Source organism: Camellia sinensis, chromosome 5 (genome assembly GCF_055761805.1).
Source record: "Camellia sinensis isolate YWXY chromosome 5, ASM5576180v1, whole genome shotgun sequence".
Classification (NCBI taxonomy): Eukaryota; Viridiplantae; Streptophyta; class Magnoliopsida; order Ericales; family Theaceae; genus Camellia; species Camellia sinensis.
This window is the reverse complement of record NC_138965.1, coordinates 20,070,787-20,098,193: the sequence shown is the minus strand read 5'-3', so window position 1 is coordinate 20,098,193 and position 27,407 is coordinate 20,070,787. Positions and strand designations below refer to the sequence as shown.

Genomic DNA, 27,407 nt, shown 5'->3' with positions numbered 1-27,407 from the left:
TTTATTTGTTCACTGTAGAAATATCTGTTTGAGTAAACTACTTTGGGAATTAAATTGAGGGCCCTATCGGCCACAGAACCCGAAATTAATTACGCCATCGTGATTGGCATAATTCTTAGAGCCTACGGTGAAATTTAATTGAAAATTGATTTGGGTCAGAATAAATCGATTAAATTGATGAATTAAGTGTCCAAATATTTTATAATGAAATAATGTGTTGAGTGGGGCTAAATAGGGGCCTTATTATGATCAATTCCTCACCCTTATATCATTTTGGCTGAAGTTTAACTCTCTAGAAAAGAGAGAGAGACGACTTTGAGAGAGAGGGGAGGCACCTTTGGGCATTTTGATTCAAAATTGTGAACTGGGAAGGCTAGGTGCAAGACTTGGCCATAATTGTGAAGATTGAGCCTCTAGGTAAGCATTGATTCTTGAATTCATGAGTTTAATGTGTAATCTTGTGTGTTCAAGGGTTGTTTGTGATCAAGAGCATGATTTGAGATCATTTTGTTGAAATTGAGGCTTGAGATGTGCATGCATGTAATGAACTCCCATGGAATCACAAATCTAGCATGTAATTTGTGAAATTATGAAAGATTGGTAGTGTAACCCCACATGCAAGCAGGTCTTTGTTAAATTTTATGGGATGAGCACTAATTACATTATTTGAAGTGAATATGAAGTCAAGAGGGCATGCATGTACAAATCATGGGAGTATAAGTCTTGAATGTTTGAATTTGAGCATGTTGGTGATGAGGTTGTGATATTTTGGGACATGCATGCAAATAAATTATGAAATTGAGCTTCAATATGTTGTAATTCTATGTTTGTACCATGTTAGTACATGATTATGTGAAGTTTGGACCGAAATCATGCATTTAGAGCCTTTGAATGTCGAGATGAAGCTCAAGCACTCAATCTGGAAAACCCAGATTTTCGATGTCCGCTCGAGCGGGTGAAGTGCAGCTCGAGCGGAGAAATCGAGCTCCCAGCATTTTCTGCAGACATGGTTCCCGCTCGAGCGGAGAAGTTGACGCTCGAGCGGGGGGCTATGTAGACGGGCAGTCCGCTCGAACAGCCGAGTTCACGCTCGAGCTGGAATTGAAGGCAACCAGTACTTTCGCAGACCTAAGGGTTCGCTCGAGCGGGGAAGTCCACGCTCGAGCGAGGACCCTATTTTCTGAAATCCTGTTTTTGCATTTTGTGTTCTGTTTTCCGTTCTCTTTCACTTGCAAGCACTCTTAGGCATATGTTAAGCATTGTAAATGAGTTAATGAGATAATAATAAAGCCTAAAGAGGAATATGTGAATTAAAGAACGGATTGAACTGTTAATGACCCTTTTGTGTTCACGAAACGTGTAGGGTCAAGCTCGAGGGCAAATCCACAAGCCGATCACTGTGAGTAATATCGATATTTGAATGCTTGTGAATGTCCAATTGTCTATTCCCTTAAAGCTTTATGAATTGCTAATTGGGATTATGGACGTAAGTCTGATATGAATAAACATAAATGGACCCAAGGTCGTTTTGATAAACATAAATAGACCCAAGGTCGTTTTGATAAACATAAATGGACCAAAGGTCGTTTCGATATGAATAAATGGACCTAAGGTTGTTTTGATAGAAATAAGTGGACCTAAGGTTGTTTTGAAATGAATGAGTGGGCCGAAGGCCATTTTGACACGAATGTATGGACCGAAGGCCGTTTTGACGTAAGCGAATAGACCGAAGGTCGTTTTGACAGAAATGAATGGACCGACGGTCATTTCGATAGAAACGAATGGGCTGAAGGCCGTTTTGGCATAAATGATTGGGCCAAAGGCCGTTTTGACATGAATGATTGAGCCGAAGGCCGTTTTGACATAAATGATTGGGCCAAAGGCCGTTTTGACATGAATGATTGAGCCGAAGGCCGTTTTGACATAAATGATTGGGCCGAAGGCCATTTTGACATGAATGATTGGGCCGAAGGCCGTTTTGACATGAATGATTGGGCCGAAGGCTGTTTTGACATGAATAATTGGGCCGAAGGCCGTTTTGACACAAATGAATGGACCGAAGGTCGTTTTGACATAAATGAATGGACTGAAGGTCGTTTTGACAAGGCACGAATGAATAGGCCAGAGGCCGTTTCGACACGAAAGTGTAAATAGGCCTAAGGGCCAGTTTGATATGAAAGTTGAAAAGGCCGCAGGCCAGTTTGACACGAGTAATAGTTTGACAATGAAACGAATGAATTGGGCCCGAGGTCGTATGATGTGTTTGGAACCTCAGTTGCTTAACTTACATGTGTCTATGTATGTATATACTAGTTAAAATATAAATTGGGCCCAAGGCCGTTTGGAACATGTTGTTCTACATTGTTATGTAACTTATGTATTTGATTTGATATTATTCACTGGGCTATCGCTCACGCTCATTCATACGTTTGTAGGTGAGCCAAGAGAATTCCAGACCCAGTCTCGGTGAAGTCTGTATGGAACAACTAAGGTTTTGAGAGAGTCAGCCCTTGTGTCTCACGCACGAGACCCGTCTTTGCCCTTTTGTTATGTATTTACATTTTGTCAGGTTGGCGAAGTTTTGTATATTTCTGTTTATAGTTTTTATGGGTTGACTTAGTTTTGGATGATCCTGTCTGTACAGAACCTATGTCGCTATGTTTCTGTTGTGAGTTGTTAACGTACATATGTATGGTTTGTTTTGATGTGTCATGTAAGCACAGCTCTATGGACAAAGTTTTAAATTTTGCTTCTCTTTTGGCCCCTTTACTCTGATGTGTTAAGTCTGTTTTGGTTTGAGGCCGTAGGTAATCTTAGGATTACTGGCCGGTTACGTCCTTAACCCATGGGGGCGGGTTCGGGTCGTGATATAAGGACTTAGAAAGATCAAAAGTAATGTTCCTTGTCTCCTTTCACAGAAGCATCAGCCAGGATGAGTTTTCCCCGGCACTTCAACTTTGATTGCCAGGCAGAAACCAGCTTAACCTCGGTCGTCGCATGCTCGGTATTGAGCTTGGCCTCTAGCTCAACTGAAGGATAAGCCAAGTGGGCCCTCTTACCAACTCGACGAGACTCTGTGCTCGTTTGAGCAACAGCAGAGGCAAGAGCTAGCATGATCTCAAAACTTTGACCAGCTGGTGGTGGGGGTTGTGGGTTAGTAGGTAACTTGGTGGAGATTCTTTTTTATTCGACTTCGTTTGGTGGGTTAGTAGGTAGCTTTGTAGGTAGCAGTGATGAGATTCTTAATCCGGCTTCGCTTCGCCATCTCTTTCTCTTTGATCAGTCAGATTAGTGGGACGTCTGGAAGTGTTGGGTTTGGGGGTGGACTTGGAGTTGGCAGAAAATCTGTAACTTTACTTTTACGCTTGGCTGAGTAGTGGTAGCTCAGCACGTATCCAAGAAGAGTGTGACAATCTCGATGCTTGTATCTCAGTACGGCCCTGATCGCTTCTTCGTTTGGACGGGAATAGTTTGCTTGTAGCTCGGTGATAGCTGCAAAAAAGACAGTGTTAGCTCGGTATATATTTTCAAAGTCAACTGGTCAGGAAGCTCGACTTACTTGTTGAGCTAAAGTTTTTGCTTATGAACCAACTGGGCATATCGGCAGTCTCATAATTGCCTGACACCCAAAAGAAGTCGTCATCGTACATATCTTTGTTCGGCGTGCCGGTTACTAAACGTTCTCGGCCAAGCCTAATCTTCAAATAATAATTGAAGTCGTCGGTTGTACGACTGAGCGTATACTAGCGAAGGATCTCGGCTAGGCCTAATTGCAATCCTAATCGGTGGTTCAACTCGGCCACTCCATTTATTATTCTGTATGCATTAGTAGAAACTTGAGTGGGAGCCAGCCCTGTCCTCCACAAGAATTCACAGATCAAGAGCTGCACCGGAAAGCGAAGCCCTCCCTCAATGATAGACACCACGGTGAAGGGGCAAGAATCCAACCTGACCCATGGAGTGGTGTCTTTCTCATTGAGCTCTAAATGAGCGTCTGCCGGGATACCATACTCCTCTTGGAACACGGCCAAACCTTCCGGCGATTCTACTTGGTGACGGTAACGCCCCATTGAGCCCGGTGTGGCCTGCTCAGCAAAATGTGTTTACCAAAGATATCGGCGGTTCGGTTTTTGAGAGCCCTTATGTTGTTGTGCCTAGTCTCCTAGGACTCTGCAGTGTGAAAAACGAAGTGTAAAAGGCAGCCCGGTCTCTTAAGCTTGATTTAAGCTCGGTCGTTCTAAATGAGCGACAACACAGTCACAATTGCAAGTGGACCTGAGCTCAATCGCGTGAGCGAGCCAGATTGTAGCTTAGTCACACGACCTTCTGCGTGAACTAGCAGCTTGGTTCTCTACTTGGGTTCCATAAACATAATATTTGCCAGGTTAACTTGTGTTTTCGAATCAAAAAGACACTTTTTGCCCGATCCAGCCCAAGTCTTCCCCTGTGCATCTTAGAAGATGATGAATAGTGGTCGAAAACAGGAAATGCATGGGTTTTTCAGTGCCAATGTGTGATGACCCCACCACGTATAATAATTACCATTTAAATAATTAAGGAGATTTGAATTTTAATTGCCCATTATTCTAATTTAATTTGGGATTTATGGAAATTGTCGAGACTGATTCGTATATAACTTTATTGAGGATTTATTTTGGAATTAGAAATTGAAAGCCTAAGTGGCTCAAGAGAGTATAATTAGTGACTTGAATTATTTTAATTTCGAGTATCGGACCATATGAGAGTTTAATTAAATATTTAGTTTAGTTTAGTAAAAATTTAGATTCGATTAATTGGGTCAGAATTGGAATTCATTAAGTTATGCGGATTGGGAATTAAGATTATTATGAACTAAATTTATTTATGAGGTGTTCAATTTGAGTATGTAAATTATTGACGGAGATTTTGAGTTTGATTTGAAATTGAAGGCATTAAAGATTTGGGAAACTAAAATTGATGATGGTAATAAATTTAATTTGATATTTGAAGCTTTTTGGGAGTTTGATTAAAAAGCTAATTCAGATTGATAAATTTTAAATATAATTAATTGGGCCTTAATGGAAGTCAAATTAGACACTTTAATTATGTGTGATTTGTGATTAGATATGATTAATTGAGTTAATTAGCATGAGAATTATACATAACTAATTAAAATTTAGAGATGATTAATTAAACTAATGGGTAATTATGTATTAAGTTTATGATTCAAATTATAGAATTGTTTAGAAGGTGCAAGTATATACACGTGTTCTATTGTCAAGAATTGACGTGCATGTGGATGTATATCTGATGAGTTCAAGAGTATTGGGTCATTCATTTGTTGTGCTAGAAAAAATTTTGAGAGTCTAGAGAGAGGAAATGAGAAACCCAAAGGATTGAAGAAGTAGAGAAATCAAGGAAAACTCAAGAAATTGAAAGAAAAAGAGATGATCCAAGAGAAATCAACTATAATTTTTGAAATTAAAACTTAAGGTAAGAAAATTTATGCTCAATTTATATAGAATCTTTATCTTATACTTGAAATTAAGAAGAGTTTAAGATTACTTTATGGAATTTGTAAGAAATTGGGTTTTGAATAAGAAATTGAGCTACATGCATGTTCATGGAATATAATTTGTAGTTTCATCAATTTTGAGTTTGATTTTGAAAGTTATAGTTAAATTAAGCCTCATAACTTACGTGCGCAATGAAGTGTTTAGGAATTGAGCCATGCAATTTTATATTTTGAAGAGAAGAAAGGAAATTTTTTATAAAATTCAAGTTTATGGAAATTTGGAGTTAATCTTAAAATTAGACGAGGTTGTGATTTTATTATGAAAATTTAAAATTGGTTTGATTTTGAATTTTAATCCATGAATGTAATCTAATTTAAAAGTGTTATTCAATTTAAATATATTTTGGAACATCTATGATCATAAATTAAGTATTTGGTTAAAGATGGAGTTAAGTTTAACTTCCAAGAAATTGTTTTGCTATAAAGAAAATGAATTAAATCTAAGTTTGGACAAATTAAGGAATGAATTACAATTTTACTTTGAGAATCAAGAATTGGTTTGATTTGATTTAAATTCCATACATGCAATTATTTTTTCTAAGAGATTTATAAGTTTAATGTCATGTTTTGAAAATCAAGAGAACAAGAATTTGAAATCTTTGTATTAATGAATAAATAACTCAAGTTTTGACAAAATTGTTGAATTTAGAGAAATTGATTTCTAAGAGATCATGTAATAGTATTTTCCAAAGTATTTTCACGTTTTCAAATAAGCCATGCATGACTCCAAGTCTTGGAACAAAATTTGGAAACTAAATCTGCAGGTTTGAAAATCTAGAAAATTTACAGACCGTTCGAGCGACCAATTGGTGGTTTGAGCAAACCTACCTTTTGTTTGCTAGTCACTCGAGCGACTTAATGTTGGCTCAAGCGTACTTTTGACCCGTCCAGTATTTTTGCAGACAACGCAGTCCGCTCGAGCGACCAAGTGGTGGCTCAAGCGGTTAGGCTATTTGCAGCATGTTTTGAAAAGTCACACATTGTTTATATTTTCATCTTATCTCATCTCCTCCCAAAGCATTCTAGACATGATTTATGTCTTATTGAAGATTAATAAGCTAACAATCAATATAAATTAGTTAATTAAAGAATGAATCATTGATCTAATAGTTGTAATTGTTTAAGAAGCCAAGTAAGAAATCGGTCTATTGAAATATGACTTTATAATAAAAGAATATGTGAAATAAGAACCTAGTTCATTTGAATAAGAAAGAATACGTGTAGTAGAACTTCGGACTACTTAGACAGAAAAAGACAAAAAAAGTTAAGTTTGATTAAGGAATTGATATTGTGTTTCAATGTATATATGTTATGTGTTTGTGTAGATCACGCACTATTGTTTACCTGATTTATCTGATCTATCCAATCTGTCTGATCTACTTCTGCAACTATCTGTGAGTAATAACTTTGTAAAGTTATGTTCAATGTTAAATATTTTTTGAACATTATGATATGAAATGATTAGTTTTTTGAAATGCTATGTTTTGTATGAATGAATGATTGTCCAAGTTTTTGAAATGTATTCGTGGCATCTTTGGCATCCTATGATATGCGTCCCTTTATGGGTTATCGGAATGCCTTTATGGCCGTTCCTTTATAGGTCATCGAAAACATCACTGTGCACATGAGTCATTGGAATGCCTTTATGGCCGTCCCAATTATGGGTCATCGAATTTGTTAGCGCTAAAGGATGTATCACGTATGATTATTTGTAAATCTGATTTCTGAATATGAATATGGATATGAATCTGTTTTTGATTTGAGATTTGAATATGCATAATACTCTGTTTCTGATATATACTCTGATTTCTGACTTTGTGATGGGCATCATTCATTAAAACCCTTTACTTTGTTATTATTTACTAGGCTCCAGCTCACTATATTATTTATGTATGTAGGTGATCAACTGCGTAACCAGGCTTAGAGGCGTCTGCCTGGAATCTGTTTTTGTCAGCCAACTTATGTGCCTCCCGTGGTGGTTCCGGATATGTCAAGTGGTTATGGTTATGTGATTAAAGTTTAAGTTTTGTTTTCTTGTTTGCTTAAACAAGTCTTTGTTTATTTTGTAAATAGGGCTAAGTCCCTTTTTGTCTAATCTGTATATATATGATGACGTAAAGATGATGTGTAAATATGTATATAAAAAGTTTAAATTTTTTTTATTTCATATAAGTCTGCACAACTCAATGGATGTTGAATATTTGCTATTTATTTCCGCTAGCCCCTAATATTATGTTAATCTGTCTTAAAGGCCTTCGATAATCCCAAGATTATTGGCCAGTTATAATGCTAAACCTATAGGGATGGGTTTGGGTCGTGACATAATGATTGAACAGAGCCCTAGTTCATTTAAATATACCCTAGTTTCTTAATGGTTTATGGCATTATCACGCCATTTCAAAGAAAAATGACACAAAAAACACAAGAACATGAGGGAATATGAAAACTTACGAGGTAGAACTCCGATCGGCGCTCCAATCAACAGGCAAGGGCTCTAACGACGATGACGATACAGAGTCTACAACAAAAACACCACGATTTGGATAGGAAACATGCAAAAATAGTGAAGGGCTCTCGAGTTCTCTGTGTTGCCAACGGGGGAGGAGATGATGAACAGTGAAGGTGAAAGGTTTTTGGTATCGCGGTTATATGTATAAGATTCAAAGAGCGCCAAGATTTGAATTTGTAAGGACGGTGTAAGGTAGTTGGGACGATTGTATAAGTCCTATGAAAAGACGACACATGTCTGATGGGACTTGTGTCAGTCATGGAATAGAGAGCGGTATAAACAAAAAGCCAACGACTGAGCAGAGTAGGTGACTGAGCACACACGTCTGCTTGGCCAAAGAGCACAACCCTAGTCACATGAGCAAAGGTAGTTAAAGGCCGAGAATCGAGCAAGATGAGCAACCGAACAAGAGACCTAGCTTGGTCGCGAAATATAATTCCAGTCATGTGAGCGCATAACAGAATGAAGGGGCAATTGAGAGGGAGATTTGTGCCAAATAGACAAGCCGAGCTGGTTTGGGTCGAGGTCTTGGACCGCACAATTGAGTTGGCCCTGAGATTTAGGTGTTTGATCGGGCTAGCTGTTCGACATAGATTATGCACCAAGCAAGGCTTAGTAATTGTGCCTCCAACCGGGTTAGACGGTTGCTGCGCACCAAGTTCGAACAAGGTTTACACAGACGAATAAATAGAGCTTGAATAAGCCGTGTGGGAAGCCGAGTTGGATAATTAGCTCAGTCCTTGAAACAAGTCAAGATTGACGCCCGGACTAACCGAGATGTATGTAGCTCGGCTAGGACGGCTGGAAGTCCAATTGTATTGTGAGATGGAGATTCCACCATCTATACACGTCAATACCGTTAGGCAATTTTGCCATTAGTGTTTGGCAATATTCATGCCTATGCGTGAAGAGAGACAAGAGGGCAGTACCTCCACGTGTCCAAGAAATAACGAGCATGGAGGTGCGCGCAGAAACTACATAAACGGCACAGCGCCTCCATGCACAAGTCTGGAATTCTTGTTATCAAAGCTACTTGCATTTTGTCTCCTCTCTCTTTTTCTTCTTCTCTAAGTGTGCTAACTTGATCATCAGAGGGGTTTTTTGGCTGCACATCCGCCGGGTAGCTCACTGTCTTTCTGTTCTCAGATTGAGCAACGTTACTCAGAGCTTGGACACAAGGAGTACAGAGAGCAACGAATATTTTCTCCCCGCACAGTATATATATAGCTTCGTCCTATAATCTAATACTATAATCCAAGTTGGAAACATAGGCCCCGTTTGTTTTCAAAGATAGAATGGAGGTGATTGATAGTGAGGGGATTGTTAGTGAGGAGATTAATAGTGAGGGGATTGACAGTGAGGGGATTAATAGTGAGGAATTGTTAAATTATTTTTATATAAACTAATAAAACAAATAAAAAAATATAAAAAATTAAACATTAATATTTAAAAACAAATTCCCAATATATAAAAAATAAAAAAATTTCTAATTCCCTCACTATTTTTCTTATACCATCTCTACCTCCTTCTCCTTACCAATCCCCCTTCCAAGGCCTTTACTAATACCAAGGGATTAGTAGTCTCCTCCCCATCTCTCAAAACAAACACCCCATATAGTAGCCCCACCTCACTATCAATTCCAATCCCCTCCTTATAACCCCAAACAAACGGGGCCATATAGCTTTGTCGTTGATTCAGATCCTGACCATCTCATCACCAACATTTACTGCAATTGAACCATCTGAATCGCAAATTAGATTCTCTTAGCGATCTGTATATATGCTAATATATATATATATATATATGTTTGTGTAGAGAGAGAGAGAGAGAGAGAGAGAGAGAGAGAGAGAGAGAGACATTCAATAACGTAGAATCAAGAAAGATCCAACAAAGGGAGAAGATCACCTGAGGGATCAAATATGGCGTCAGATGGTGTCATTGTCGCATACGGTGGTGGTGGTGTTCGAACATAGACAAAGCAGGGAAGAGAGGGAGAAGGGAAGGCAAGCGACGGAGGCGATGGTAGATGTAAGAGAGGGAGGGGAGGCAAGCGAGGCGCTCTGCTACAACAGAGTGTGTTTGTGTGAGAGAGAGAGAGAGAGAGAGTCGAGAGAGATGTGAATGACCGTATTAACATATATATAAATATATATAATGGTTAGTTTGGTCTTTTTACACTAGCTTGTCCTTATGGATAAAGTGTTTTAGTAGTTGGACTTACGGACAAATAAAAATTCAAATTTGGATTTTTGACCTGAGCACCCTATTTTATTTGTGGACTCCATCTTTGTTTCATAATAATAATTCAAACTATTTATATCGTATATTTGTAGTGAAAACTAATTGTGTAAAAACTTAACTTCATTAGGCATTGATGAATAGATGAACAAATCATATTTTATTTAATAAAATAAACAACTTAAGTTTAAATTTAAAGTACATTACAAAGACACATCTTTGAGCTTTGTTTAAAATATAGATTGCTCCTTATAGTTCTGAAAATTACAAATACTTCCTTATCATTTTTTTTATTTAACAGAATTAACAAAAATATGAAATTCTTAACTACTCTCCTATACAACAATGAAATTATCAGAATTGTTAATTAAAATATATTTATGAGATTATTAAAAACTTTTAATTAACTTAATAATTTATTAATAAAATAGTTTATTTGTTATGCAAATAAAAATTTGAAAGGGCAAAATGTAATTTTTAAAACCATATGGAGTAATTTGTATTTTAAGAAAATCTCAAGGGTGTATTTTCAATTTATCCTTAGACTATAGTTATCGTCTATTTCAAAAAATAAAATATAATTTATTCATGTATTTGGTGATGTCTAATAAAATATATTTTTTGTACAATTTAATTTTATTGTTGAACCTACAAGACAAACGATTTTAAATCATTTTTGTGAGTGCAGGATCCACGAAATAGAATACCAATGGATATGGAGGATAGTAATATGGGAGAGCTGAAAATGTTTAGAAGACAAACCAAAAGGAATAAAGGAGGCCAACAAAGGAACTTTAGCTCAGGAAGAAGATTAGATAAAGCATTCTCTTATGTTTAGTTAATTGGAGTGAAAGTAGAATAGAAACCAGTGTTTGGTTTTAGTTTTTTAAATTTAATTTTTTAAAAATTGTGATTTTTATTTTTCATAATTTTTTTTGTTTTTTGTAAATATTTTTTAAATTTTATGTAATTTTTTTATATTTTTTTAGATGCATCTTACTTAAATGTATCTAAATAGTAAAATATTTGTGGAAAAATATTTTAAAAAATTAATAAATACATAAAAATACAAAAAATGTATTGGATTTTCATATTTTTTGGTATTTAGTGTATTTTTTAATTTTTTTTTACAAATATTATACTTTTTCAGTGTATTTATGTTAGGTGTGTCTAAAAATTAAAAAAATTACTTAAAATATTAAAAAAATCATTAAAAATATAAAAATATAAAAAATATAAAAATAAAAATTTTTAAAAATTATTTTATGAAAATCAAAATCAAACATGCTGAATGTAATTCTTATGCTCAATCTCTGATTTCTTGTGCTCAATCCCTCTACGCAATGTTTATCACGTGAATTGTTGTAGAGACCTGATTTCTTGTTGAAAGAAAACATTATTTCTATAATAAACAATTGGGGAAGTTATAAAAAAATTTAGGGTTTGATCATTGTAATAAAAAAATTATGAATTTTTAATTTTGTCAATTATATTTTTCAAAAAAATTTTATTTTTTTATTTTATGTATTTTTTTTTATTTTTACTGATTTTTTTAATGTTTTAAATAATTTTTAAATTTTTTAGACACACTTAATGTAAATACACTTAAAAAGTATAATATTTGTGAAAAAAATCTTTAAAAAATTCATTAAATACCAAGAATACAAAAAAATATGAAAATTCAATATTTTTTTTTTGTATTTTTGTATATTTATTAATTTTTTATATTTTTTTATAAATATTTTATGGAAAATTTACCCACAAGTCCTAATTTCTGAAAAGTTGAACCATTTAGTCCTACAAGTTTTCTTATGCTCCATTTAGTCCCATTTGCACATCAATCTAATGTTCGAAACATTAATCTGATGTTCGAAATCTAATGTTCAAAACATTAATCTGATGTTTGAAACATTGTAATGGGACCTTTCAGTCTATAAGAAAACTTTTAGGACTAAACAGTGTATAAGTTATTAATTTGGGATTTATTGGTGCATTCCCCATATTTTATTATTTAGATATATCTAAGTAATGTGCATCTAAAAAGGTAAAAAAATTGCTTAAAATTTTAAAAATATTCACTAAAAATAAAAAAAATCCAAAAAAAAAAAAAAATTCAATTTCTAAAAAATTGAATTTAGAAAACTGAAACTAACACACTGAATATTATTACACAAAGACTTTAAAAAAATATCACTTTAATCAGCTATGTTTGGGAACAAACTTTTTTAGTAATTTTTTGACTTTTTGGATAAAATATAATGTAAAAAAATTAATATGTTTAGGATAATTTTTTGATTTTTTACGAAAAGATGTGCAAAAAGTAGAGAGAAAATAAAATTTTTGATTTTTTAATATATGTTGTTTGCTTTTTGGGCTTTTTTAGTGTCTTTTTAACTTTTAAACTAAAAATGATGTTATCAAACGAGGCCTAAGCAATAGACTTTTTTTGTTAATTTTTTAACTTTTTTATTATTTTAGCTTAGGACTAAAAGTTTGTTTGGTTTAACTTTTATGATTTTTTTGAAAGAAAAAGTAAAATAATTATGATTTAAATATAATATAATATTTTATTTTATTAATTTATTTTAATCTATTCTACTTTTTGTGTTTTTTTAGTATAAAAAAAAAAAATTGATGGCCAAACAAAGCCCACAATGCACAGGTGCATATATTGGTGGGAAAATGTCTCGTAACTCAAATTTTGTGACTTAAATGGCGAAAACGACGTCGTTTTGGCCATTTTTATGTTGTTCTGTACTCAAAACGACGTCATTTTGACCATTTAAACTACTTTTAAACCACAAAATTTGAGTTACGTAGCATTATCGATATTGGTGTGTGCGAATGGGAGGGTCACAAGCGCATATATTGATATTGGTGTGCCAAAATGCACTCATCATCTGTCTCTATCTCCCTCTCTCTCTCTCTCTCTCTCTCTCATCCCAATCTGAAATGGTGAAGTTGTATTATAAATACGTAGAGACTACCGCAGCGTAAAATGGCCGCCATAGTAGTCTCTTTGGCTTCTTCACTTGCTTCCTCTACTTTATCTTCTTATTCTTGTTCGTCTTCCTCCTTGGTTTTCGCTAAATTACGTTCCACCCCGTTTCCTTTTGCACTCACACCCCTGCGTTCTCGTAGAGCGAAACGCATGGCTCACTCTCTCACTCGTGCCACTCTCGGCCTCACTCATCCTTCTCCAATCGAACCCCCCAAGGTCTCTCTCCCTCTCTCTCTCTCTCTCTCTCTCTCTCTCTCTCAATTATTGTAAATTCATTCTAAACTCGCAGGAATTTGAGTTGTATTACTATGAATAGATGATATTGGTTTACGGGTTTATAATTGTATTAATTATAAAATTTCACAATTGTTATCATTTGGCTTGATTATTGATATTTATTGTATGGGTTTTTTTTTTTTTTTTTGTTTTTTGTTTTTTGCGGCATCTTTCTATTAGTAGGATTTTTTTTTTTGGATCAATTTGATGAAAAAATGGGTAAAAGTTGCTTCAACCATTTCATCAAGTTTGTATCAAATCAAGGGAGAGGCAATTTCTTCACCAAATCAAGGATGAATTAAGTTCATCACCAAATTTCCAACAGTCAATATTTTTACTCAATTTTGTTCATTTTTTTTTTTTTAAAAAAAAGAAAAAAGTAAGGATTGGAGATGGTTTTGTTTCATAAAATAAATCACGTTTTAAGGATAAGTTTGGAATTTTTCAAACAGATTTTGATTAAAAAAAAGATTAAGTTTTTAACCAAATTTTTACTCAAATTTGATGAATAAAGATTGGATGGATGCCATTAGTTCTTTGTATACATGTATTTGTATTGATGTTGTTTTGACATAGAGTGTGTGATTAAGTGATACTAAAATGCTTGTTTATGTGTTTGGGAAAACCCTGAAAGATCTCTTTTGCTGCAAAAGAGATTGATTTGGTGGAATGGAAAGGAGATATACTTGCAGTGGGTGTTACAGAGAAAGACATGGCCAAAGATGAAAACTCAAAATTCCAAAACTCAATTTTGAAGAAACTTGATTCCCATTTGGGGGGTTTGTTGGCTGAAGCTTCTTTGGAAGAAGATTTCACTGGTAAAGCTGGACAGGCAACAGTTCTCAGGCTTCCAGGTCTTGGCTCGAAGAGGATTGGGTTAATTGGGCTTGGACAGTGTGCTTCAACTACAACCGCCTATAGCAGTCTTGGCGAGGCCGTTGCTGGGGCAGCAAAGGCTGCTCAGGCAAGTAATGTGGCCATTGTGCTCGCCTCTTCTGAGGGGCTCTCTGCTGACTCAAAACTCAGTACTGCTTCAGCTATAGCATCTGGTATTTGTTTCTTCTATTTTCTTTTCTTTTCTTTTTCTTTTCTGTTTTCTCCAATGTTAGAACTTAGATTTGAATTTGATAGATAATGCTTGCTTGGACATATAATGGGGGTTAAGCTTGGTGGAATGACTTGAAATGATAGGAACTGTGCTGGGGATTTATGAAGATAATAGGTTTAAGTCAGAATCAAAGAAGCCAGCACTTTCATCTGTGGATATTCTTGGTCTTGGAACTGGACCTGAGGTAGAGAAAAAGCTTAAGTATGCAGAAGATGTTTGCACCGGGATAATTTTAGGGAGAGAGCTGGTAAATGCACCCGCCAACGTGCTCACCCCTGGTTTGTGATCTTATACTTCTTTTCTTCTGTTCTGTACTTTATAATTGTATCATGTGGTTTAGTGTAGTCTCCCTTCATATTGTGCTTTTAATGCATTTGCATAACCTTTGATTTACCATGCTAGTATGCTCAAGGGTCATAATTTTTTGGTGGTTCGACTTTTGCTTCTGTCAGTCTATTGGTATTTGCCAGAGTATGCTGATCTTCGCTATTGATTGTATTTGATCTCTTATACCTCAGGAGTACTAGCTGAAGAAGCTTCAAAAATTGCCACCATGTACGGCGATGTTTTTTCTGCAACAATTTTGGATGCAAAGCAATGCAAAGAATTGAAAATGGGTTCCTACCTTGGTGTCGCTGCTGCTTCAGCAAATCCTCCACATTTCATCCATTTATGTTACAAACCACCAAGTGGGCCTGTTAAAGTCAAGTTGGCCTTGGTTGGAAAAGGGTTGACTTTTGACAGGTGATAACATATTTCCAGAATTATATATTTTGCAGTTCAGTCATCTATTGGAATGAGATAACTGGTGCTGTCAATTTTGGGAAATGTATGTGGATGAACACTGTATCTATTGAATTGAGGTTCTCTGTTGCAATATTATTATGAGCCAGATTGAATAGCGACTCACTTTTTCGGCGTCTTTAGTACCCGTTCTCTCTGTTTTCTCTTTGCCCGTGCTTATTGCAATTGTAATTGAATTGGTATTCATTAAAAAATATATAAATAAAGTGGGAATGATCACATATCTGTTTTTTCTCGCTGTATGTGTACATAGGTTATTGAATATTTATTTGTTACAATTGTAGTGGTGGCTACAACATCAAGACAGGACCAGGCTGTTTAATTGAGCTCATGAAATTTGATATGGGAGGTTCAGCAGCAGTTCTGGGTGCAGCAAAAGCTCTTGGTGAAATTAAACCTGCAGGAGTAGAGGTTAGTTATTTTTTTATTGAACTTGATGTTGCTTTGATGTTGTTGTGGTGAGGAACCTTATCCTAATAACATTCCGTTATTTTCGGAATCCAGAAAATGTTTTTCTATATTTGGTTGCGTCGCTGGAACTAATATACTATTGTTTGTATTAGTAGTAGTGTTGGTGATGCGACGGAGGTGGTGTGGTGGCAGCGGCAGTGGCAATGTGGTAACATTGATAAGATTGTAGTCCGGAAAATGTTTTCCACTAGCATTGGTAGTGTGGTGGCATTGATAAGACTTTTGTCCAGAAAATGTTTTTCACCTTTTTAAAGTGGAAACCATTTTCCACCCAAATAAGCTTGTTTTCTGTCGACCGTGGAAAATATTTTCCGTTGATTTTATTTTTCTATTATACCAAAAATGCTAGAAAATGCGGTAAACATTTTCCGGCTCCCAGACAGAGTGTGAGTTCCGTTGCATGGTCCCCCACCCAGAGTGGTTATTTATGTCTTTGACTTTCAAGCTCTGTGCAACTCAGATTGGTAGTCCATATAGTTTTGGTTTAGTAAAGTCATGTTTTACTCGCAGGTTCATTTCATTGTTGCAGCTTGTGAGAATATGATTAGTGGAACTGGTATGAGGCCTGGAGACATTGTCACAGCCTCAAATGGAAAGACAATTGAGGTAATTTTCTTCAGTTTTCTGAAAATGGACATCTGTTAATCAGCTTATGAGAGGATTAAATGACTTAATTTGTCTTGTTTATTTTCACTTGTGTTTGTTTGTCATACTTTTTTCACAGAACAAGTTTTTTCTTGAATGGTTATATATGATTTTGCCTGCCTTAATTGTTTTTCCATTAAATTTCCTACAAAATAAACAAGTAATAAGTTTGTTTTCGTTGGTTGTATTGTATCAGTGTTGTGAATGACTTGTATATATATTTCTTTTTCTTATATATATATATATATATATATATATGTCTTATATGACCATGTCTATAAATATTAATTTTTTTAGGCAAGTAACATGTAAGGCTTCAATCATATAGAGAGAAAAGAAGGGAGAGAAAAATGATAAGAGTACAATAATTGTACCAAAGATGTTGAGTGGGAGAGGGTGTCCTTTATTTGAAACTCTTGCCCATGTGAACCAAACTCATCTCCAACTAGTAAGGGGAAAGTAGTAGGGTTTGTTTTCCTAAAGAAGTAGAAATTAAACTACATTGCACTTTAACAATAGAAAAAAATAAATAAATAAATAAAATAAAAAAATGAAGATGAAGATGAAGATGATGATGTAAAGACAATTGGAAGAAGTCAATTCTCAAATGGCATTTTCCAAATGGATCTAAATAAGTAAATTGAACAATTTTTGTCACTACCATACAGTATTGTACTTGTATTGTTGGACAGGTTAAGTTTCACTTGAGATTTTTCTTTTTCTTTTTTCCTTTATGAATTTCTGTTTAAATAAAGTGTTATACTGGCTTCAATATATTGCAGGTCAACAACACTGATGCGGAAGGCAGACTTACACTGGCAGATGCTTTGGTATATGCCTGTAACCAAGGTGTAGAGAAGGTATATAAACATCATGACAAATGCAGTTTATTTAGCAAAATTGTAGATTTATTGTGTTTGGTTTATTTAAATTTTCCTTATTTTGTGGAAATTAATCTGTATTCTAAAACATCAGTTCTCTGTTGTGTAATACCAGAGCCCTTCAGAGTTCATATGGATAAAATAGAGGCATGCCATTTTAGAATTGTGTATTGTGATGAAAAATCAATTGGTAGTTCATTTTCCCAACTCTTTTTGGAAGAGTTTGCTCTGTTTTAGAAAGTTCAGTTTGTCTTTTAAGTTGTGATGACACTATGATCAATTGTTTTGCAGATAGTTGACCTGGCAACTTTAACTGGGGCCTGCATAATTGCTCTTGGACCCTCAATTGCAGGTACATGCTTTTGAATTTCTTATAAGAAAAAAAAAAATATCCCTATCGTGGTGATGAATTTTGTATGTGGAAATAATATCCCTGCTTGGAATCTTTTTTGTTTTGAGAATCATGCAGAACATGTTGTGACATCTGAAAAAAATAATAATAATAAATTAAAAAAATAAATTCAATGAGAATTAGAATGATGCTTTCATGATATCATTTGAATTGTTGAATAGTAGATACTGCCAGGATTCCTTCAGAAAATTCAGAAATTTATTGCAATGGCTTGTTGAACAATTTTTGAAATTTTTAGATTTACTTTGGCATTATCTTTACATAGCTGCCATTAATATCGTGCCTTAATACATACTACAATCACACTTGACAGAAAACCAACGAATTCTAAAACTTTGAGTCATCGTTTGACAATCTTTTTCTTGATGGAATGTGTATCTTTAATAATAAACAGGTATCTTTACACCGAGTGATGACCTTGCAAAGGAGGTACTTGCTGCTTCAGAGGCCGCTGGGGAAAAACTTTGGAGGATGCCTTTGGAGGATAGTTATTGGGAGTCTATGAAATCAGGAGTAGCCGATATGGTCAATACTGGTGGTCGTCAAGGTGGTGCCATCACTGCCGCCCTTTTCTTGAAACAGGTAATGCCATCGATCATTCTAATTGTTTGCTTCTACTTTTATGTCTGGGCATCGTTTTAAATAACAATATCAGGATATATATTGGTATTGGCATATACCGGTCAATATTAGATAGTATCTACTGATATATCGACGAATAACGGTATCAAAAGACCAAAATCCAGATAGATAAAGGGTGATCCAATATTTAAAACCGAGTCAGGAGTTTATGCTGTATTGTGTAATGGAAGGTTCCCTTTTTGTTCTTGGTCTTGTTCTTTTTCTTTAAAAGGAATAATGCGTGCCACATTGGACTCAATTGGTTTAATGGGCAAACTGCAAGAAATTTATTTCACTCTCTAGTAAATCCATGAGGCCCATAGTACAACTGGTGTTGATTCAGTGTCTGTTTGGAAAAGATTATCTGAAAGCTGACTTTCAGAATGTAACCTGCAATTTGGGAAATATTGTTTACAAATGGATGAGCCAATTTGTCATAGTGTTGATGTGCCTAAAAGTAACCCGTATGACATGCCCACCACATGAGATGTTGCTAGGTACCTCTGGATTTCTAGCCATTTTTGTGTGTGATTTATTTAAGTCACAGGAAGCCCTATTGATAATCTATGAAGTATGGATATTTCGACAAACATGTCGTATCTAGTACCGGATAGATATTTTTGCATGTGTAATAGATACACGAAACGTGTCTCCAAATTTTTTTATTTTAATTTTTGCCTTACCTTAGAGGTACTTAGTATATATCCAAGTCGTATCTTAGCCGAAATAGTATTTTCTTCTATATAGAAATGAAGTTAGTTTATTGGACTTCTTTTAAAAATTAAGCTTTGATTTGTAAATTATTTAAGATAATGATGTTTAATTTTGGTTTATACCGTACTTTTGGCATTAAATGTGAAATGTATGTTGGGCCTTAACTAAACTAAATTATTTAACTAATTTTTACATTAATTCAAATTAAAAATAAATATTTTTTTTACGAAACGCACCAAGCTATACCCATAGATTTTTTTTATTTTTTATTATAGATTTTACTATATGTACCCATATCATACCGATAGTCATATCAGAGAATACCTAATATATATCACAAAATGGTTTACATATCACGTGCAATATACGTGCTAACTCGAATGATGACAATTTTTGCTCTTTCCGAATATATATTTTTGTTTGAAGTTCAAATTTGTTCGTGCTGGTTAGAAGTAGACCTCGGGAATTCTTCATTGCTGTTTGTTTTCTATGTTTTTATGTATTTTTTTCTTCTTGTTTTGGGGGGCCGCAGTTTGTTGATGAGAAGGTTCAATGGATGCATATTGACATGGCTGGACCTGTCTGGAATGAGAAGAAGAAAACTGCAACAGGATTTGGCATTTCGACTCTGGTGGAATGGGTTCTCAAAAACTCTTCCTAGATCTTTTTTTTCTGTTTCTGTTTCTGTTTGGGGAGAGAAGAAAATCTTTATGGGGTTGTTTGCGCTGAGATCCTCACTTTTGTATGAATATGGAAAATACTATAATAATTTTAACATATGAAAAAGGGAAGTAATGAGCGGTGGCATTGGCTGTTTGGAAGCTTGTTTCAGTAAATTTTAACTGTTGACTTTTAGATCTTTTCAAAAAATTAAAAAAACAAAACAAGTTTCTCTTTACACTGAAGGTTTTTTATTATTTCTTTTTTGGTAGTCTGAAATTTGACATGTTGACTTTCTGTTTTTTGGTTTGGTTTGGAATGTGTTGTTTATGAAATACCCTTGGGTTTGCTAGAGTTAATTCCAAGTTTTAACTAGTAAGAGACTCTAATGGTTATATTAGAAGGTTTGTCAAAGGTTTTTTTTTAATTTTTTTTTTAATTTTTTAAAATTTATTGGCAAATAATCTTCTGTGAAATTTAGTTTGAAGTTTGACAAAGTTATTTTTTGCTAAAAATTTGACTGTTTTTCTTTATCAGAATTCACTGCTTTTACAAATCAAATCAAAACTCACAAAGAAGGCTTTTTTTTTTTTTTTTTTTTCTTTCTTTCTTTTTTTTTTTTTAAAAAAAATTTAAGAACAAATTCACTAAGAAGTTGAACAAAAGAATTTTGGACTTGTTTGGTTTGTTTTTTCTAATTTCATTTTCTGAAAAACATTGTGCTGTCACCATGACCTAAGTAATTATTTGGTTGTCTTGAAGCATTATTCTACATCATTTATCTTATGTATGTTGAGAGTTGGTATTCTTTCCTAAATCTTGTTTTTTGTTTTTTTCTTTTTTTTGAGAACTTCCTAAATCTTGTTTGAATGAAGTTAAAAGGTGTCTTCAAAATATGTTAAAGTGGTAAAAAGTATATTGAGTGGTAGGAGGATACGACTATTAATGCATGATGATTTTTCTTAATATGATTATAAAAGCCCTTACTTGTTGAAAATCTGGACAAAAGAAGCTTAGACGGATTCAATAACGTGCAGTGGAAAAGTTTAGAACCGCTTACCGTTAAAGTTTTTGGTTAAAAGTGACGATTAAAATCTCTTTTGGCATATAAAAAGGAGTAGAGGCTGCAATTAATGGATGACACCCTTTTTGATATGATTATCAGTAGTGCTACATGCACCAATTAGTATCCTAACTGGTGTATCACCACTAGTTATGACATTATTATTGACTCCACTTATTAATCACGTTACAAATTTCAAAAACCTCTTAAATTATGCCACATCATCAATTGGTATATTAGTTAGTATATCAATTGGTACATATAACATTATTCTATGATTATAAGAGCTCTTATTTGTAGAGAAATTGGTTAGTAAAATTGGTACTCTCTAAAATTTCATTTTTTAAGTGAAAAAAGTGCTACACCTAAAAAATGATAATTTCTACGTAGAATTTAAAATTATCCATTTCTGAGTTAGAATAATTAATTTTTAAAAATTTATTCAAGTTATTTTTATCACTACAACACAAGTGGCTCAAAATTTCAAAATAAAAAAAGTCGGAAGTTATAACAATTTGTATTGAAAGCAGGTCGTCTTTTGAGGGGGAGGGGGAAGCGTTTCAATAGGAGCCCTACTTCTCTCTTTACAACCGCATCACTTCAATTCACGCGCAAACCCATTTCTTAGTCATCAGGCGAAGCGCACCTTTGAGGCAAAGAAGTAGTAGAAATGTTGAAGATGATACAACCCGCTCTTGGACTTAAGACTATATGCGTCGCATGCTCGATCTAGCAAACAATTGTTAAAGAGTCATACAAACTAATAAATCTTATAAGCTTTTGTTATTGGACTTATCTTATCACATTATCAAAATGTTTCACATTTCAAAGTTTCTTTATTATATATATGTTACATCATTCAATAAAAATAATAAAAATAATTTATTAATTTATATGTTCTTTATATTCATTTAAACTACAACAAACAAAACATGTCTTTAGAAAGTTTACTTTACCTAAATTGTTGGATAATTATGCTAACTTCTCATAAAGTTTGAAGTAAATACTACAAGTATCACTGTTTTCACATAATTACATTAAATTTCTTTACGCTGTACTTGATTGGGGGATTTAGAAAGGGAAAGAGAGAAGGAAAAGGTGTGTAAAACTAGATGAAATATATATATATATATATATATATATATATTATTCACATTTCATCTATCTTTTCCTTTTTCCTTTCAAAATCCCTCCTTAAATTTCTCAACCAAACACAGCATTAATGCTTCAATTCGCATAACTCTCTTTAACTGTAGTTTCATCAATAATTTATTAGTTATCTAAATAAAAAATAATATTTTATTTATTTTACATTGATATATCTATTATTCATGGCTTATCATTGTGTTTTCAAACAATTTAACATTAGTTTTGGTTCATTTAATTTCATTAAAAGAGAGGTCAGTATAATTATATTAAAAACTATAGGATTACTTGTTTTTTTCTCCAAATCTCATGAGATATCAATGTAATTTACCCAAAATTGTTTAAGTAGTATATTAATTTGGAATATAACCAACAAAAGTAAAATGCATATAATGGTGATATAATAAAAGGGAAAAAAAGCAAGTTCTAATGTTGAAAATTATTAAACAATCCCTAGTTGATCTTATCTATTGGTAGGTATTAAGTTAATGATCTCTCTCATTTTCCTTTTTCATTTATAAATTGATGGGATTTGGAAACCAGATGACCAGGACACTCCATCCCCCCATCTCAAAGGATTAACCTTAACTTTAAACAGTTGACTTAATTGGGTTCACCAAACAAGTAGAAAATTAAAGTTAAAAAGAATACAAAATGGGTAAATTATGCTTTTATCTTTCCATTTTTATATGAACAGCATTACAATTTAAGATTAAAAATTATACTCAATTTTCAAAATCAGTGATGTGACAATCAAATAGGATATTAAAGGTAATACTCTCTCACATATCTTCGATAATTATCAACTAATTATATCACTTACACATCATTGGATTTAAAAAATGCGTCTAAAAAGTAGACATATATATCATTTTTCTTTTATTCTTCATATTTTAATCTATATTTTAATATGGTCATCTCATTACATACTTTTTTACCAAATTAATTGTTCACTAATAAGAGCCATGTGCCTTTTAAAAACATTATAAAAAAAAAAAAAATTATAAAGGCAAACTACAATTATCACGCAAATTTCACTTTAGTCTAGCATATTTCAACTTTTACTCAAATTTAAACGGTGGAAGGATCGCATTGAAATGAATTAAAATTGACTGTTAAACTACTAATTAGATTATAAGGGATCAAATTAAAATTTTAGTAAAATTCACTATAAGTAAAAGACGGAAGTATTTGCAATGGCACACTTGCCGTCTCAAAAAGTGACTTTGTGTGACGGCACAATTTGCTATCGCGAAAAAGGTGAGTTTTTGTGACGGCACAACTTGCTATCACAAAAAATAGGAGTTTTTGCGATGGCACAATTTGCTGTCGCGAAAAAATAGAGTATTTACGACGATACAATTTGTTGTCATGAAAAAATAGAGTATTTGCGACGGCAAAAAATGCTGTCGCAAAAAATGAGAGTATTTGCAACGGCAGAGATTGCTGTCGCAAAAAAATAGAGTTTTTGCGACGGCACCAGCTGCAGTCACAAAAAAAAAAGTGAGTTTTTTGCAATTGTAATAGGTACCGTTGCAAAAAAAAAAATAGTAAAAAAAAATATATTGTGGCTTTAAGACAGCTTCATATACATACAATCACAAAATGGTTTGAATAAATGCAACGGTATTTTTCTGTCGCAAAAAACATTTAAAAAAATGACGTCGTCTTACTATTTTGATATAACATTTCTCTTTTCACCCTATTTTTCCATCTTCCTGTCTCTCTGTCTCTGTCTTTGTCTCTCGCTCATCTCTCTCTGTCTCTCTCGCTCATTTCTCCTCTCTTCTCTCTTGCTCATCTCTCAATCTCTCTCATCTCTCTTTTCTCTATCTCTCTCTGTCTCTCTCGCTCATCTCTCTTTTCTCTCAGTCTCTCTCTTTTTCTATGTCTCTCTTTCGTTCACCTCTTTTCGCTCTCTTTCTCTCTCTCTTTGTCTATCTCTTGTTCATCTCTTGTTTCTCTTTCTTTTTCTGTATCTCTCTCTTTCTCTCTTGTCTCTGTCTCTCACTCATTACTCTTTTTGCTCTCTTTCTCTCTCTGTCTGTTTGTCTGTCTCTCTCTTTCCCACTATGTTCGCCTTGCTCACTCTCTCTCTCCCCTCTTCTTTATTTACCGAGCTCCTTCTCGATTTATCGATTCACTACAAGAAAATACACTTTTAGCGACCACTTTGTCTCTCTCTCACTCTCTCCCTCCCCTCTTCTAGTCAATAAATTGTAACAAGAGTGAATGTTTTGGATCGTCGAAATCAGTTTCAAAATGAGCCCACAAAATCCAAAGTTGAAATAACCAAATTAAGAGAATCAAAACTCTTTCCAAAGTAGAGGTGGTGGCCAGGTTTGGTTTGATTTTCTGAAACTTGATTCAAATTTATTTTTTAAAGACTAAAAATTAGTTTCATGAAAAAATTAAAAAAATCAAAACTACCATACTTGTCAATTTTATATAATTTTACGAAGGATATGATTAGCTTGTTTGGTTTAGATTTTCAGTATTTATTTTTCAGAAAATTGGAATTTTTTATTTTATGTGTGTTTTTTTATTTTATTTTATTATGTTTTCACTAATTTTTTTTTAATATTCTAAGCATTTTTTTAAAAATTTTAAATACACCACACATAAATACACTTTAAAAATATAATATTTGTAAAAAAAAATATTTATAAAATTCACAAAATACTGTAAATATATATATATATATATATATATATATATATGTATGAAAATTTAGTATATTTTTCGTATTCTTGTGCATTTATTTTTTTAAAAAAATTTTTTTGGACAAATATTTTACTTTTTAGATACATCTAAGTAAGGTGTATCTACAAATATAAAAAATAAAAATTGATTAAAATTTTAAAATTTACTAAAAATAAAAAAAACATGAAAAATAAAAAACTCAATTTTCAGAAAATTGAATCCAAAAAATTAAAACCAAACAATTTTTAAAAATTCAAAAATACATTTTTTAAAAGAAAATCAACCAAGCAGGATTTCAATTTTCTACCTTCCTCCCAAATTTTCCAATGTTTGAATTTCCCACAAAACCTTCTCTCTCTAATTGGTAAACAGCTATAAGCACATGGCAGAGTAAGAAATATTATGCCAAGAATATAAGGGACACAAAATAATCATAGATAGTTATATAACTATCACTAGGTCTGAACGAATAATCATTTAAGTAGCAAAACTGAGATTATATAAATAAACAACCATAACCACGGTATCGTACAGAACGGAACAGATGTCACAGGAGTGATAGTCAGAACAGAGGTACGAATTCAATTGGTGGCTCGTATGGATTATAGAGGTGGCTCTCACAATGGTGTAGCACTATCTCCGCACAGCACTTTGCTCCGCACAGAACAGAGGTTAATAGATCCATGTCAATAGAGGGCCACAAAATGACCAAACAGAAACCGATGGTTATTTAAGTCCCCCAAAGCGTGGGACTCCCGTGGTGGTACTTACAAAACATAATTATTTATAAGATTATAGTCAAATATTTTTTAAAAGTTAAACAAACATATCTATGGGTTTCATTTTAAACAAATAGAGTTTAGAAATTAATCTACGTAACTGAAATATTAATATAGTTTATAATAATTTATAAACATAACTTATATAAAATAAATTATGGTAAGTCAAAACGTAAGTAAAATATATTATGATAACTCAAAGTATAATATAACTCACCTTAAAATTAGTACCTCACTATTTCTTTCCATTATCAAAGATCTTCTTAACTTCCAATATTTCCTTTCCCTTTCTTAGTTCATTTTCCTTCATTTCTCTCTTTTTTTCCTTTTCTTTTCCCATGGCTGATCATCTCCTCCCTATTTATAGGGAGGTAAGAACATTATAAGGCCAACATGTGTTTAGCGCGAATCGTCTCACAGATTTGATCATAAATTATATGAATTTATACTTATCTTTAATAAAATTTAAGATAATTACAATTTGACTCAGTTTTCTAATATAACTATATAAATAAATTAATCCCTAATTAAATTACACTCTATTGTATATCAACAGAAAATTAATTAATTATTTTACTACCACACCCATTATTATTATTATTATTATTATTATTATTATTATTATTATTATTATTATTATTTATTTATTTATTTATTTATTTACTCTTACTTTTATATTTATTTATTTATTTACTATCTTTAACTTTAGTATTATAATTCCATATTTCTGTTAATTTGGCTCCAAATAATAATTCATAATTAATCTCATATTTGATAATCCAATGCCAAATTAGATTCTGTATTTATTATTATTTATTTAATAATATATTATCACATACAACCATAATACTAGTATAAAATTTAATGGACAACTTTAAATTTTTGGGTTGTTACAATTTTCCTTCCTTTTAAAAATTTCGTCCTCAAAATTTGTCGTATGTGTAAACTATCCACTGCGCACTTTGATAAATATATATTAGATGATTAATCTGATAGAAAATATTGCCTCAAAAAAAAACTCTTTACCAAAAACAACCCACTGTCTAGTTGTTAAAAATTGTTTTGGACCAAAATAAGAAACAATCGGTGATTTTAAAAACTTTTCATTAGTTTTATGTTTGAGAAAAAAAATAAAAATAAAAATAAAAGGAGGACACAATCAAACAAACGATTGGAAGTGAAATGACAGAATCATATGCAGGAGTTGAAGGAATTTCAGATGAACTCCCATTTCTTTTATTCGTGGACTTTTCACTGATGGAAAATAGTTTCAAAATTAGTAATTTTAAAATTTGAACCCACTTTTAAAAAGTCGAAATGAATTTTTTTTTTTGAATACTGAACTGGAAATTATATGTATTTAATTATATTTTAATTTTGGTGGGTGCATGAGCCTGACACCCTTTGTTTTTTTTTTTTTTCCTTCTTTTACTATAACAATAATAAATTATATCTAATATCCTTCACAAATTAGGCACACACAAAAAAAAAATTAATATATATATATATATATAAAATTATAATATAATTAAATCGATTAACAAAATATAATATTTAGGTACTAATTACCCGTTATCCTACTTCTTAAATGTGCGTGTGTCCTATGCTCTAATGATGATTTTTTTTTTATAAACCATTGCTCTGATACCATTTGTCACAACCTACTCCTCGTACCCAAGGGTTAAGCATCGTGATGGCCAGTAACTGAAGTTACCTCCGGCTAATTCTTGAACAAATTAATAAACGCGAGTAGAAATAATATTTAAATGAGGGTACCAAAATAATCATCGGAGCTTCTACTTTTATTACAAAATTTATTGAC

The 27,407-nt window shown here is 33.0% G+C and overlaps 1 protein-coding gene across 1 annotated transcript; it reads left to right on the top strand.

Annotated features, from left to right (window-relative positions):
• Positions 1-13,161: 13,161 nt before the first annotated feature.
• LOC114280886 (leucine aminopeptidase 1) lies at positions 13,162-20,132 on the top strand. The gene is made up of 10 exons (XM_028223293.2): positions 13,162-13,518; positions 14,213-14,627; positions 14,770-14,964; positions 15,205-15,430; positions 15,775-15,901; positions 16,472-16,567; positions 17,389-17,466; positions 17,779-17,839; positions 18,294-18,481; positions 19,767-20,132. Exons 1-10 carry the CDS (start codon positions 13,300-13,302, stop codon positions 19,893-19,895), a joined length of 1,734 nt encoding a protein of 577 aa, XP_028079094.2. The 5' UTR covers positions 13,162-13,299; the 3' UTR covers positions 19,896-20,132.
• Positions 20,133-27,407: the final 7,275 nt, after the last annotated feature.